Below are 15,860 nucleotides of genomic sequence, written 5' to 3' on the forward strand. Positions count from 1 at the left end.
GGGCCCCATGTAAATAGGTTGTACCTAGAAAATCATCTTCATAGGCCGTTCCTAACCTTCTGATATGGGTGTAGTTTGTCTATAGAATAGAGGGTTAGGGTCATCCTATGGAGATTATATTGGGGGCATAGCCTATTTACATTAGGGCCAACAACTGATTGGTTTGGATCTTTGCACCAGGTGGGCTCCGATGTATTTAAAAAATATGTATGCTAACTTACACACAAAGGCAGCATGGAGTTAGGCCATATGGCACAAAAGTGGAGATATGTGATAAATTTTGGAATTTCACTAATTCATGGATAATTTACAATGAACTAATGAGTGTTTAAATAGAACACACAAAGAATAAACATGGAAAGATATAATCTCAATCTAATCTACTTTCCTAAATTTGCCACCAAATCAAACCATATCTAATGTCCTAATTTATTTAGCTTGCCCCATCTAACCTACATACTAATTTAATCTAATTGCCTCATCTAAGCCAGATTACCACATTTAACCAACATGCCTAATCTACCACCAAGATGATCCAACGGTGAATCTCAAAACAATACAACCGTTGGATCTCATATATTCTAACAATATGAAATGACAAATTTGCCCATTTTCTACAGCCAACTCCAGTGTATGTGGCAATCAGGGCCGGGCCGTTGAGTCCTTCCCACGAGAAGTAAATCAGCCCACAAGTGACTGTCGGGGTGGATATATCACTCTCCTTTTGGAAGATATAAACTGTTTATTTGTTGGACCTCAATGTAAATAGGTCTTTTCCCGGAACTCATCTCCATAGGATCATCCTAACTCTCCTATCTGTAGAGGTTATAAAAATGATTTTTTTGACAAGGCATATTAGGTTGGGGCTCAACAAATGAAAGGAGCCACAAGCCACAAGTGATTTTTTAAAGACTACATATGCAATGAGGTCCACCTTGTTCAAAGGTCTAAACCATTTTGTTGTAGGGTCTACCAAAGGTTCTGCTCATAGAGTTTTAGGGCTTCACAACCTATGAAAGGGTCAAAAATAGAGGGGCAAATGGGGATTTGCCTAGTGTAAAATCTCATATGGTCTATTTGGTTCCCTTTTTTTGAAAAAAATAGTAGGGAATGTAATTCTACTAACAATAGACCACTTTTTAAGAGTCTGCTGTTCGATCAAATATCAAGAGTCGTACTTTTATCGTACCACACTTACTTTATGGTGGGGCACCGTAGAATTTATATTCATTTATCATATGTGAAGTGATATATCCGCTCCTTTTGATCACCAGGAACATCCCTGTCAGTGTCGGTGGAAATTAAGGACATTGAATTCTGACATAAGTACAACAGCCCTTCTTTAGTCATTGATTCACTGACAGGGGGTGTTCCGGTGATTATAAGGGGCGGATATATCATTTCCCTTTCATATTCCTATTAAATTGTGAAAATAAAATAATTTTTTCTGGGGAAAAAATATATGTGAGAAATGTTTTTCCTGCAATACAAAAAAAAAAAAAAAAAAAAAAAAAGGGAATAGAAGTCCAAATAAGGTATTTACAAGAGTCTAAATAGGATATAGGATTGACAAAAGTCCAATGCAATCTGTTTATTTAATAGCCCATCTGATATAGATAGGAAAGAATCCAGGCATGATATTTGGTATCAAATCCTCAATTAACAGTCTCTAACTATGGAAGTCTTTCTTCAAAACCCTAGCTCAAATCCAGCTTTCAAACTTACAAGTGGTCCTGAAAGCGACTTTTCTTCTGATATTATCTCAATTCAGATCAAAGAAGAGATAAAACACACACACAAACAAAAAAATTGCACTCCTGCTCATCGATTATTCCGCTCCGATCTCAACATTTTGTCAGATTGATGTTTTTTTACTAGTCAGCTCTTTTCCTCCTACTGATCTTCTACAATTCGAGCTTAGAAGCTCGACTCTGAAACGTCAATGGCGATCGGATCGATCTTTTTAGTATTTTTAACAGTTTTAATTCTCGCGGAATCGAATTATATTGCTTATAACACTTCTCAAGGGATCGTCCCTGGCAAACTCAATGTTCATCTGGTTCCTCACACACACGATGATGTTGGATGGTTGAAGACCGTCGATCAGTACTATGTCGGTTCAAACAATTCGATCCAGGTATTTTTTTTAAATTTTCTTATTTTTTTCCTTGATTTTTTATCTGTTCCGATTTTATTTTATTTTTGTGATTTTCTCGTTTTTTTGTGTGTGTGCTTGCGCTAGCTAAATTACGTGCGAGATAAAATAGTTGTTTTTTAATCATTTTTCCCTTTTTTAATTCTTAGGGAGCATCGGTTGAGAACGTATTGGATTCTATTGTTCCGGCATTGCTAGCTGATAAGAATCGGAAATTCATCTATGTTGAACAGGCAAGATGTTTATTTTTTACTGTTTTATTATTCTCGGAAGTTCGTTTTGTTAGGTTCTTCTTCTTAATATTGTTTTTGTTTTTCTTAAGTTTGAGTATTTGGTGGTTTTTTTTACCAATGCAGGCGTTTTTCCAGCGATGGTGGAGACAACAGAGTGAAGCACTCCAGAATGTAGTGAAGGAGCTCGTTAATACAGGCCAACTGGAATTCATGTAGTATCTTTTTTTTTTCTGTTGTTTCGTTTGTTTGAGATAGGCTTAAAAGGAAATGGGAACTGACATTTTTAAGAAATTGTGTTTTGTTTTTGGTTTTCTGTAGAAATGGTGGTATGTGCATGCACGATGAAGCAGCAGTACATTACATTGATATGATCGATCAGACAACTCTTGGGCATCGATTTATCAAGCAGGAATTTGGTCAGACTCCGAGAATTGGTTGGCAGATTGATCCCTTTGGACATTCCGCGGTTCAAGCTTATTTGCTTGGTGCAGAGGTATTATAAATATTGTGTTGTAGTGAATTGACAGAATGTGTGAATGCTGCTATTAAAAAAAAACAAAAAAAAAATAATAATAATAATAATGCGAGAATGCTACTGCTGAAGTTTTTAATTGTCTACATGTGAACCTAAAATCTGTTTACGATTTTATGCTTAAAAAAACATAATGCGTGAATGCTGCTGCAGAAATTTTGAATTGTCTACATAATGTAACTGGTAACTATTATGTATTGGGTTTCATAATCTATTTTCCACTGGCTTTCTGTATGTACATGGAAGAAATGAAGAACATGATTAACAAAGTTATAATGAGTTTGTCAACACTCCGATTCTATGGCAGAGGAGTTGTTCTACAAGATATTAGCTAATTGCAATGTTACAATGTTCACAACAGAGGGATACCTGATATATCATAGTCCTTGCATCACTAATGACCTCGAAGTACTCTTATTTATCAGAATAATGCATACTATTATGTACCTAAGTGTGTGAATGTGTGCATGTGTCCATAAAATCTACTTCTATGGCAGAGGAGCTGTTCTACACGATATAAATTCTCTCTCTCTCTCTCTCTCTCTCTCTCTCTCTCTCTCTCTCTCTCTCTCTCTCTCTCTCTCCATGATATTTTCTATACAATATTAGCTAGTTGCAACATTGCAATCATCATAACAAAGAAATAGCTGACAAATCAAATTCCTTGCATCCAAATGACTTCAAAATACTCTTATGTACCTAAGTGCGTGTATGTATGTCTATAAACTCTCTCTCTCTCTCTCAATTTACACACACATAGTTCTCTTCAAGTACAAGTTTGAATGGAATACTCATTCACTCTTCATCCGGAAGACATATGGGGCTACCACTATATTGATTGTGTATGTAGATGGTATTGTGCTCACTGAGAACAATTCAGAAGAGATCGGAAAGGTCAAACAATACTTGCAATGTGTTTTTGATATCAAAGACCTAGGATTATTCGAATCCTTCCTTGCGATCGAAGTTGCTCATCCATATCTTCATTTCTGAATGCAATTATGTTTTAGACCCAACTCACAGACACATATTATTTGGGGCAAAACCAGTTGATAGCCCTCTTGAAGTTAATCACCAGCTCTTCAGCATGACTACAACTCAGTTCCATGATCCTTCCAAATATCAGCGATTAATTGACAACATTATATACTTGACCATCATGCGTCCAGTATTCCATGAAAGAACAAAGCACATCATAGATTCATAGTTGATTGTCATTTTCTTCCCTTTGAATCTTGTGACTGGTTTGTACCTCTCCATGGAGTAGATTCTTGAAGTAGGCATAGATATATGCGTATTTTTGTAACGTTTTAAATGGTGTAGGCCCTTTTGCAATGTTTTAAATGGCATGCTGGTGTGGACAAGCCAACCTAAGTTTGCCCATCACATATATAACACAAAAGCACATTCCAATCTTGGCATATATATTGACAGGAATGCTCACACAAAGATCCATTTAGTATACATCCACACTCAAAGGGAAATAGATATACACATATGCTAAGATACATGGCTATAGATTATATGTACAGGAAAATAATAATTTTATTAAAATGAACAGGATAAGTAATCATTTCAAAATATGAAATCCAGCTACCATTAAAAAAAAATGAAAGCCAGTGAAATTTTTCCATATATACTTGTCTGTCAATTATAGAAGCAGTAGCTCGTCTGTTCTTGTCTGAGTTCAGTGTTCTCAAATGGCTGCACCCATTTGCAGCTTGGATTCGACTCTCTTTTCTTTGGCCGTATTGATTACCAAGACAGAGCAAAGCGCAAAGATCAGAAAAGTCTTGAGGTCATATGGCGTGGTTCTAATACTCTTGGATCATCTGCACAGGTGAGCGACTTACTCAAAATTGTTTATTTTATTTTTTTCCTTTTACCTTATTTAGTTGTGAATTGCTTGAATTGAAGACCCGATTATTAGCATCAGATATGCAGTATTTAATCATTTAGTTTAAGTTTTCCAGACAATTACTTTACTGTATTGGAGACATTTTTCCTATTCCCTTTTGTCAGATTTTTGCTGGCGCATTCCCTGAAAATTATGAACCTCCCAGTGGTTTCTACTTTGAGGTAGATGATGATTCACCTATTGTGCAGGTAAGCCGTTTATTAGATATGAACCCTAAAAATGCTTTTGATTATTTGTTCATACATTCATTGCTATGCCTCCGTGAATTGAAGGATGACGTTCTTCTGTTTGATTACAATGTTCAAGAGCGAGTGAATGACTTTGTAGCTGCCGCAGTGTCACAGGTAAACACAGAATGATTTTTTCCCCTATAGATGTTTCATCACAATACCATTAAAAAAAAAGATGTTTCATCACAACAAATTCTTCTGATTTGCTTCGTCCCATTTTGATGATGGATGATCCCAACACTATTGAAGCTTTAGTGCAAAGGGTTCTTCCCTGGAGCTTTCCCTTAGTTCGGTCCTTTGAGCACCATATCCAAAGCTATAGGGGATGTCTAGCATCCCCATTGCGATCTACACTGTAAAACCAAAATGAAACCTTTATGGCTTCGTAGTTTGCATCCATGAAATGGTAGCTATTTTTCCTGGCTTGACTTGCTACATCTGCTTGAAATTTGAATTTTTGCCTAACTTTAATTACTACATGATCCAACACTGGTTCTGTTTTCTGTAGGACAGCCTTTATATTTTGGACATGCGTCATAATCATAGATTTAAAACTCCCCCATGTCATAGTGGACTCCCCCGAGTCGACTCCCTTTTGCCTTGACTGCATTCCAAGTTTTTTCCCGAGTCAATAAAAACTCCTTTGACCCTCTCGAATTATGACCGCTTCAACCGAGTACTCGACCGCGTCATGCCAAGTTGACTAGGATTTTCTTTGGCTGTGTTCCTTGTCGTCTCTGCATTTTTAAACATGCCATTACCCTAACAATGCCTATCTGAATAAAAAGTTGCAATGAATTTTATAGAAGTGGGGATTGGAAGATAGATGTGGCATATAAGAGAGTTCTTATTTTGATATTTTTCATAAATAATAAATCCTTCATGGCTGTGTGTGTTTTTATGTGTTCTAACTAAGTTAGTCTCTTGCTTAAAATGTTTAACAATGCATGTAGTTAAGTTCTATTTTCAGTGCATCCATTTCAAGGTTTTGTAAGTGGATGCCAGCTGATAGTCACCTCAACCATTGTTTGAACCTTGAACTACTACTGTACTCCACTTATACTATCTTATGCTCGAAGCTGTTGCAAGTTCTAGAGTTTGAGCTGTTGCTAACAATATGAAAGTAACGGTCACATTATCATATCATTACATAGAGATTTGCTCTCTTGGTTTGCTTTGCTTTCGGATGAAACAAACACAAACATCATGCTCTGCTTTGCCCTTCTCTAATTTTTAATTCATCATATCCATTCATGGTTCAAACCAGAGACATGCCAACAAATTACTTTTCTTGGTCAGGCTAATATAACTCGCACAAATCATGTTATGTGGACCATGGGGACGGACTTTAAGTATCAATATGCTACCTCATGGTTCAGGCAGTTGGACAAGCTCATTCATTATGTTAACAAGGTATTTATTCCTTCAAAATCTCATTTAAAGTGCACCTGGACTAACATGATATTTTTTTTAAACTTGGTTAATCTTTGAAATGGTACCTTAGATTATCTCAACAATTATTGTGTGTTTATTTATTTTTTACTTGGCTAACCATAACTCATGCTGTAACTGTGTATCTGTTCCAGTTCACATGTTAAATGCGTAACATTGGAATTTGTTTCTTCATCTTTATGCATGAAAGGAATATAAGAAATAACTTACCTACCTTATATGTATGGTGCTGGTTATAGCTAAGGTAAGCAGTGGGAAGACTATGCATGATAGTTGCTGCTGAAGAATGTTGGAACATGTACAATGTTAGTTACCTAACCAATACGCCAAAAGCTTCAGAGCTGATGGAACTCTAGGCTTGTCCCATACCAAGATGGGTCCTACCCAGTCCCATACCTAGGCAGTCCCCCACTTAGGACCGTAACATTCCCCACGCTTCCATATCCGCCATCCTCGGTGGCCCGCAGCCTAGTTTGTGATGGCTTTCGCTCTAGCCTTTTTTCCATGTAGCCCTTTCCATAGGTCGCACCTTCCACGGTGGCCCACTCTGTAGCAACTTCACTGTGGAGGGTTTCACTCTGGTGGCCCTTTCCAGGTAGTCGTCTCCACAGGTCGCCTCTTCTATGACTCGAACACAGGACATGGTGGCTGCTCTAATACCAAATGTTAGGTACCTAAACTATACTCCAAAATCTCCAAAATGGAACGCGTTAGGCTAGGTCCTTTAACTTATCCCATACCAGGATGGGTCCCACCCAATCCCATATCTAGGCAAGCCCCCACTCAGGACCATAACAGACAACTTGCATGGGATACTTTTGGAAGTGCCATGCACATGTAGCACACATACATGTGCAGGGGTATGGGTAGAAAATCAGCATAGTTACAATTATGAAGGCTGCTCATTATGCCAACATCATTCAAATGGTGATGACCTCACTTGAACAATAGTATACGTGAGATCTTTAATCTGACTGGTTTGCACTTTGTCCTTCACGGTTTACATTTAAAAGGGCATTTGCATTGTGATTAACTCACCCGAACAAGAGTACAAGTGATGTTTCATCTAAATGGTTTATGCTTCTTCCTTCATGGTTGACATTTAGAAGGGTTGTCATATATCTATGTAAATGATGTCATAATGTATCATTTAGACTGATATATCAGTATTAATTAGCTTAGGGAGTGATCATACCAGCACAAATGCACTGGATTCCATCAAAACTCCGAATTTTAGCGTGCTTGGGCGAGAGTAGTACTAGGATGGGTGAATTCCTGGGAAGTCCTCGTGTTGCACCCCTCTAATTTTTATTTTTTTGTCATCTTTTTAAAAAAAAAAGCTAATTAATCTGTATTAGGGAATATACTAGTTTGGCATCATTTTGTTGTCCATACTCCATATCCAAATAAATCCCGAATAGTTTTCTCTATCCCATCCTTATAGATAAGAGGATGACTATAAAGAGAGATGATAACAGGTTGTGCCCCTTGCTCGAGCTCAATAGTATGTTGGTGGTTTCTTTCTCATGGCAGCCTATGTGGTACTTGTCCAAGAGAAATTGTATATCTAGATGCAGGTCCTGTGCGGCAGGGGAGATGAGCCTTGTGGCCGGCCTTTGATGTGCGGCAGGGGAGGAGCCTTGTGGCAGGCCTCTGATGGCTAAGCATTCGGCCATCTATGATATCTTGCCTTTTGCTTCATCAGTCATCACCCTCTCGAACCAGTGGGAAGGTATAGATTGCGTGGCTTTTGAAGACATACCTGGCAAAATACCTCACACTCACCTGAAGTGAATCAGATTGTCATATTCCTGAATCTCTACGTTAACTCTGTTTGATGCTCCCTTTTCGAAGTAGGGTCAGATGTGGGCCACAGTAGTGGGATGTCACCCTTGCTACTTTTAGTACTTCTGTTTTTAAATGAATAAAGGGATTTTAAGTGAGTGGTGTGGGCCCCACTTATATATAAATAAAAGAACTAGAAGAGAGAAAGGTCAAAATTCAATATTGGGTTTTCTTTTGGAATTGCACACGAGAGGAAGAGTGGGTTGTTCCCTTCTTCATCCACCCTAAGCATTGGAGACAAGGATGAATCTTGCTCTTTCTGGGTATTCAAGGGTTGACCCATTGGTTTACCTTCTTGTGTTGATCTACTTGTGGGTTCACCCATAAGTATCTGGTTTACCTTCTTGCATGGATCTACTTAAGCCTCTTCATGATCTACTCAAGCCTCTTCATGATCCGACTGTTTGGAACTAGGGTGCCAAGATATATAATTCCGTACTCAGTGTTCTAGCTTTTTTTCATTCTTGTTTTCTTCAAGTAATTGCATAGAATTATGTGCACATTCATGGTTTTTATGCTGTTGTTTTCTTTCATTTCATAATTTCAAAACTCTGGATGTATTATTATTGAACTCAGTTGTTGGGATGCATTTAGGATGGGCGCGTCAATGCTTTGTATTCAACTCCATCCATTTACACAGATGCAAAATTTGCATCAAATGAGTCGTGGCCACTCAAGACTGATGACTTCTTCCCGTGAGTGTTATATTTGAAAATTGTAGGCACAACTTTGTAAATTGCAAGACCTAGAAAAAGAGCCAAAGACAGCTGCAATAATTTTCTTCAGTCATTATTTTCATATTCATCATGTACTTGATGGCTATTGCCTGAAATTTCCAGATACGCAGATCGTGCAAATGGGTATTGGACAGGATACTTCACAAGTAGGCCAGCCCTTAAAGGCTATGTAAGAATGCTGAGTGGTTACTATTTGGTAAGACTTTTGTGCTTTTTTAGTGTATATCAAGCATTGTTTTACATGTCGACCGAAATTTCGGATTTCGGTCGGGTACGAAATCAGTTCAATTTCAGTTTCAGTTTCAATTTCGGCCGAAATTGAATCGTTTTGACCGAATTTTGAAATTTATACAAATTTCGGCCAAAATGACCGAAATTGGAAAAAATTATACGGTTTCGGTCCCCACCGAAACCGAAATTTAAATCCATGATATCAAGAGCTTTATTAGTCTACCTGCAATTGTGAAATCTGTATTGGTTATTGAGTTTCCAATTTATTATCAGGCAGCGAGACAATTGGAATTTCTCAAAGGTAGGAATAGTTCAGGTCCCAAAACAGATGCTTTGGCTGAGGCATTATCAATTGCTCAACATCATGATGCAGTCAGCGGAACTGAAAAGCAGCATGTGGCTAATGACTATGCTAAACGGCTGTCTATAGGTTATAAGGAGGTAGATTTAACTTATTCTTTTAATGTTTGATTTTATATGCCCTTTAAGGTTGACGTGGTTATCATCTGACATCAATATTTCACTTCAGTCAGTGGAGTTGGTTGCATCTTCACTTGCTTGCTTGACAGGATCGAGGTCAAATACTGGATGTGACAATCCAACGACTAAATTTGAACAGGTAAAATAATGGCCCTCTTGCTAGTGAACTGTTCATGCTTCAAATATATCAATATTTTCATGGCCGGTGTATGCTTAACGGTCTTTAACACCTTTGTTTCAGGCTAGTGTAGAAGAATTACACTAGATACTTTCGGAAACTGAAGATTAAAACCTAATTACTCTAATTAGGTCAACTTTCCAAAAATGTTATATATAGAAGCTTGAAGTGTTTAGTGGAGATGGTCCTCTAATTAGGCCCTCTTGCTAGTGTAGCAAGGCCTGGTTTTAATGTTGTGCTTTTTTTTTTATGATTATAATTTTCAGAGTGTGGAGCTTGCATGTGCATGATAACATGAATTACACTAGCATGTTGATGCATCATGTATGCAGACAAACAGATTCATGTACATATAATATACAAATTAACACAAAGGATGCGTAGAAATGCAAACAGATATCGATGAAAAACAAGAAAAGAAAAAATCAACCATTGGTTACTATAACTATTTGTGCAGCACAGGAAACAGAAGGAAAGGCCTGTGGAAAGTAAAGTTAATGGTAAAAAAATATCCTTACCTATGAAAAACCGAGATATATGAAACTTAGAATCCCAACTTCTAATCAAGCCCAACTTCCAATTATAGACTTCTTTCCTAATCCTTAAAGCACTTTCTAAATTAAATCCTAGCACATACAGAAACCAACTACATTAGCTGTTGATTAAGAAACCCAAATCTACTGAAACTTGACTTTCTAAAATTCCAACCTAGAAGGTTCAAAAATTCCTAGAAATTGACACTATGTCATGACGATGTATTAGTTGAGGCATATTTTTGTCCCTTTCTTCGGCGCTCCTTGCTGTTTCCATTTTTTAGGAGCTAACTATGACTGTGGGCCCACTTTTACATCAACCCCACTTGGTTGGAACTTTGATGTAGTACATCCCCTTCCTAACCAAGACATGAACCAAGAAAAAGGGCTGTTCATGACTTCTAGTTGGATGTTCGTGGGGACCACTTCACTTGTGGACTATTGGATGTAGATGGGGCCCACTCCAATGTGTCCCGGAGTTGAAGGGCCCACTCCAAGGTGGTTTATTTCCATTGGAAGTCTATTCTAGTTAGGACTTAGCTTTTTGGTGTTTTAGGGTGCGTTCTTTAACAATCTTTTAGAGTGATTTTTCATTTTTTTAGCTTAAAAAAAATCAGAATGGTGTTCTTTTGCAATTTCAACCAAACCACTCTTCTAAGAATTAATCCTAATTTTTAGGCATTATTTTATGGAGTGAAAGTTTCTCGCTCCAGAGAATCTGGCACTATCGCACGATCTCCCTCTCGCCATACTCTCAACTTTTTAGCTCGTCATACTCTCAACTTTTTAGCATAAACGACACTCTCCAACTTTTTAGAGTGAAATCGGGTTTCCAACGTCACCAAATTGAGAATTTGTAAAGGTTAAAAAAACTCAATCCTATTCTAGAAGGACTCTAGAGGATAAAAATTAATCCTAATTTTTAGAATGGACATCTAGAGAATGGTTAAAGAACACACCCTTAGTTTCTTTGAAATTTGATTCAAAATGATTTCAAGGGGGCGACTACAAGGGGAGTTATATATGTGTGCACATTGGTCTCTATTTGAATGAGAGATTTTTAGAATAAAAAGAAAGATTTGAGTCTTTATTTTGTGTGCAAAAATTCTGGGGTTTTGATTTTTGAACTGGCTACTGATCAGCTTTTAGGATTTTGCTTGGAGAAAACTCCACATCTTGAAAAGCTTGCCGCAGATTTCAGCAAGTTTTTCCTTGGAACCGATAAACTGCTGTAATCAACCTAGATTGGTTTATTTTAGCGGCAAATTCCATATTCCAATCTTATTCAAGCATAAACCTTCAGTTTTGTCGAGCCGCAAATCCACCATGTACCATGATCATGGACTGGGTTTTTTGGTCCTATTTGGTTTATGATGACCTTGGCACAACCGAAGATTCTCATATGCTCCAATCCTTGATAGATTCTCTCTGCCATCGATTGTAACATTTCTAATTCTTCCCACCCTGCTCTTTCTGATTTACACCTTCCGTGGCAGCTCCGTAGTCTCATTGGAAAATCGAACCACTAGTTCTTTCTCTCACAATTGGATCACTAAAATTTTCATTTCTGGTAGCTTTTCTGATAAATTTTGACGTAACAAGGTTCGATGAATTTTGCCACCAATTTGGTAAGTCCCGTGAGAGCCGAACTTGCTTGGATACTAAATAATACAATGCAAACAAGTAGCATAGAAAAACAAGAAGAAAATTAACCCATAATTGCTAGAACTGTTTGGACAATGCTATAAGCAACCAGAATGAACAAAACATGAAGTGAATTGTTGTCACGCCCGACTCCACTGTGTAAATATTGTCCGGTTCTGGGTCTTCTACCCTTCCCGGTTTTATTTTCCAGCAGCACTCCGCAGGGCCCTCCCCTTGGAGATGCTGAAAATGCGTCTACACAGGGAGAAGGAGAGTTCACATATATAGCCCAAGAACTTTCTCTCCCTTTCCGATGTGGGATCTTACAATTGTAAAAAGTGGATTAAAAAGTTCAAATCTTCCTAAACTTGATTCTCTGAAAAACACTAAAAATCCTGGAAAACTAACCGTAAATCTTAATAAATAAAAATGGCTTCCAACTTCCAAATGTATGGATGATAATGTACCCCCTACTCGCATTGGCATTACATCACGATGATGTTACCAGTTGGTCCTTTTGTAGCCCTGTTACTTTTGACTTATCTTCTCACGCTCTTTTACCTTAGGAATTTTAGGAGCTAATGGTCTTTGCACCCGCATGGTTTGCGTCACATATCTGTATCTTACACCCACATTGAATGGTTTGAACTCTTGCTCAATCTACTATAAATATCAGATTTTGCATCTTAGAAATAGCAACAAATTCATGTACTGATAAAATTCCAAGTTTCTTTCTTTTCTTTTCCTCTCTTTTTTTGTTACTTCCATAATTTAATAGGGAAATGATATCATCACTCCAGTATTTTATTATGGCACTCCTCTCTTTATTAAACACTTTTCTGATTGGTGGTTGATAGCCTCTAAATTGTAACAGCATTTAACATCTAATTTAAAAGTGTAAATAGAAGAGTGCTATTATTACACCCGGAGAGTGTGGATTAACTGAAAAAAGAAGATTTGGTAACCTGCTTTCACTTTATTAACTTCACACATAGACTGTATGGTATGGATTAAAAGGGAAATCGATATTTCCAGCCCCTTTTCAGGAAAAGACAAACAAAAGGGGGTTGACTACCATTTCCTGCATAAAATTCTTGAAAGATTAAAGTTTGTTTCTATCATGCAATTGTGATGAAGTTGCCTCTTACATGGATCTAGTTTGGACTTAGAGTAACTTATACTCTTGTGCTCAGTTCATTTTTTTAGCGCAACTGGATCCTGATATATTAATTTCCCTTTCAGTGTCCTCTTTTGAATATAAGTTACTGTCCTTCGTCAGAAATGGATCTGTCTCATGGGAAAAGCTTGGTAAAGTATATATTTCTTATTAATTTTTTATTACTAATTAGAACATAAGTTTCTCTTCGCTTTTGAAAACATCCACTTTTATGTCTTGTTTTATCTAGGTGGTTATTGTTTACAATTCTCTTGGATGGAAGCGAGAGGATGTAATTCGAATACCTGTAAGTGTTTCCATTCTGGTTTATGTCACGGTTTTTATGCTGTGCCATTTGGTGCCTTCCTTTTCTCCTCATTCTTGTTTCTACGGATGGCTAGTAATGTGTGAGCGTGAAGGGAGGTCACGTGAACTTAATACTTGATGCCGGCAAGTTGGAGAGATGTTAGATCTGGGTTGCAATCGATCAGATCTGTAACACCTTCCAATTCAAATGCTTGTCAATAATAAAATTTAGATTAACACGAATCAACAGAGAGGAGCAACCAGATAATTTTTCCTAAGGTTTGCAAAACCTTACAACATGAAATAGCATCAAGGATGGGCAATCATGCCTCCCAAAGTGCCACAATTCCATTAATCAAGTCTTTTACAAAACCTTTTAAAAATGACATAAATACTACGCTCCTAAGCATGTGAACATTGACGTGAATAATGGCATGAATACTAATGTGAATAGTGGACCCACCCAATATGAATTATAACAACTTAAAACATAGCATAAGTGAGTAAAATAAATAAGCTAGCTAGAATCCAAGTGTGAGGCTATTTATTAAGGACACCTTTCGGGCATCCCAAACTACTTGCAAAATGATTTTCGGTTGTCCCATCAATCCATAAATATATTCATAGTTAAGGTCAATGCATCAATCCTGCTAGGCTGAAAAGAACTTGTCCTCGGCTTGCAACCACCTTTATCTGTTAGAGTCACCATGATACAATATGAGCTCCTTGACGTTGAAGACGTCAGATGTGCGAATATGGCTCAACAACTTCAACTGATATGCGTTATTATTTATTTTCTTTAGTACCTCTCATTATGCTAAGCTTTTTGTACTTACACACGGGGAAACAATCCTTGGTTAGGACAGCCCAATAGCCCATACATACTCTTCCTACTTATCAGCAGGCTCCTTATATTTTTTGCTTATAGGAGCTGATCATGTACCTTGGAATGAATTTCATGGAGAACAATAACCGTGTCTTACTCCATGTTGATTTGGTTCAAATTGGGAAATGAGTCTTAATCAAGAGTACATCTCTCAAGCCACTTGTTAACTTGTTTGCATAGTTCTTCACGCTCTTGCTGGACTCATTTTATAATATGCTCAAGTAGGTAGACTCGCACCTAGCATCAGATTTATGTGGTGTTGTGTACTCCGCATTTGAGGTAGGCCAGGAGGTAGCTCTTCGGGAAGACATCTGAAAACTTCTCTACCAATGGCTGGAACCTGGATTACTTTTAGAACAAAAAATGAAATCTTCTCCATCTTTGGCCACTAAAGCATAAACAATATCCAATTCTACCATGTCATTATAAACTTAGTCAAGGTTAGAAGGTTGGTACACTTAGGAGCTTTGGATTAGGTCTAAACTCCTTAGATGAGATGAGAACAATTTTCAAATTCTTCGTCATGAAAGAATGTGTTCTTACGGCCATCATGCATGACCTTACGGTCATATATCCAATATCTAATGAGCAAATGGTGGCATGCATCCATGGTAACGATATCACACCACATCTTATCCCCTTGCTTATTACCAATAGAAAATGAAACCAAGTAATTTATATAGACATTTATCTCATTTCCTTCTAACTAATGACGCGACCATTTCACAGCTTCCGCCCTTACACCTTCCCACCAATTGTACATGTGGTATAGAAGATGTATGTCTTCATCCAATCCTCTTTGATTAGATACCTAGTGAAAATAAGCTCTTCCGGATATTAATAACAAATTAACAAGAGCTTTCTCATGATCACCATACAAGGCATCACCTTTCTCCTTATAGGATACCCGATCATAAACTGGTTCCTCATCATGATCAACCCCATAGTTTAACTCTTATTTGATCACCAAATGTTCTCCTCTATCCACCCAAGTTCCATGCTCACCTCATTTGAAACATCAGATCTCAGAGCTTCTGGCTTGATTTTTGTTTTGTCTGACCAGATGTAGTCGACCTTTGTTTGCTGTGCTAGCAACTCTTGGAGCCCCAAATCTGTCATTACAGTCTCCCATTTCTCTTCATGTGGATTTAGAATCTTTTCCTACTTGATCAATCTTAGGATTGCTATGTATCTGGTTGTCTGGGATGCAACAAGCCTAGAAGATGCATCTCATTTGCTACTTCTCCATGATTAAGGCATGTTGCTACAACTTTGAAACTGACCCAAACGAATGGAAGTTGAGGGCATTCTAGATGTTTGGCCGTCAAGATTTTAAATGTCGAT

General features: G+C 37.6%; 1 protein-coding gene and 1 non-coding gene across 3 annotated transcripts in view; both read left to right on the plus strand.

Annotated features, from left to right (window-relative positions):
- Window positions 1–1,532: 1,532 nt before the first annotated feature.
- Window positions 1,533–15,860, plus strand: part of LOC143891633 (putative alpha-mannosidase At5g13980) — a 34,191-nt gene continuing 19,863 nt past the window's right edge. The window contains exons 1-14 of one of the 2 annotated variants that reach the window (XM_077396170.1): window positions 1,533–2,137; window positions 2,305–2,388; window positions 2,512–2,600; window positions 2,707–2,881; window positions 4,641–4,760; window positions 4,943–5,026; window positions 5,111–5,182; window positions 6,368–6,481; window positions 8,960–9,060; window positions 9,205–9,298; window positions 9,607–9,774; window positions 9,863–9,952; window positions 13,411–13,476; window positions 13,575–13,631. In XM_077396170.1, coding sequence (XP_077252285.1) covers window positions 1,943–2,137; window positions 2,305–2,388; window positions 2,512–2,600; window positions 2,707–2,881; window positions 4,641–4,760; window positions 4,943–5,026; window positions 5,111–5,182; window positions 6,368–6,481; window positions 8,960–9,060; window positions 9,205–9,298; window positions 9,607–9,774; window positions 9,863–9,952; window positions 13,411–13,476; window positions 13,575–13,631 — 1,509 coding nt within the window. In that variant the 5' untranslated portion in view covers window positions 1,533–1,942. The remainder of the gene's footprint in view (window positions 2,138–2,304; window positions 2,389–2,511; window positions 2,601–2,706; window positions 2,882–4,640; window positions 4,761–4,942; window positions 5,027–5,110; window positions 5,183–6,367; window positions 6,482–8,959; window positions 9,061–9,204; window positions 9,299–9,606; window positions 9,775–9,862; window positions 9,953–13,410; window positions 13,477–13,574; window positions 13,632–15,860) is intronic. The other variant, XM_077396169.1, reaches the window with a different exon arrangement.
- LOC143847688 (5S ribosomal RNA) lies at window positions 7,702–7,820 on the plus strand. Its single transcript, XR_013235208.1, has one exon. It is a non-coding gene; the product is annotated as a 5S ribosomal RNA (ribosomal RNA).

Source organism: Tasmannia lanceolata, unplaced genomic scaffold (genome assembly GCF_043159265.1).
Source record: "Tasmannia lanceolata isolate RefF3 unplaced genomic scaffold, GAP_Taslan_0.1 ptg000015l, whole genome shotgun sequence".
Lineage (NCBI taxonomy): Eukaryota > Viridiplantae > Streptophyta > Magnoliopsida > Canellales > Winteraceae > Tasmannia > Tasmannia lanceolata.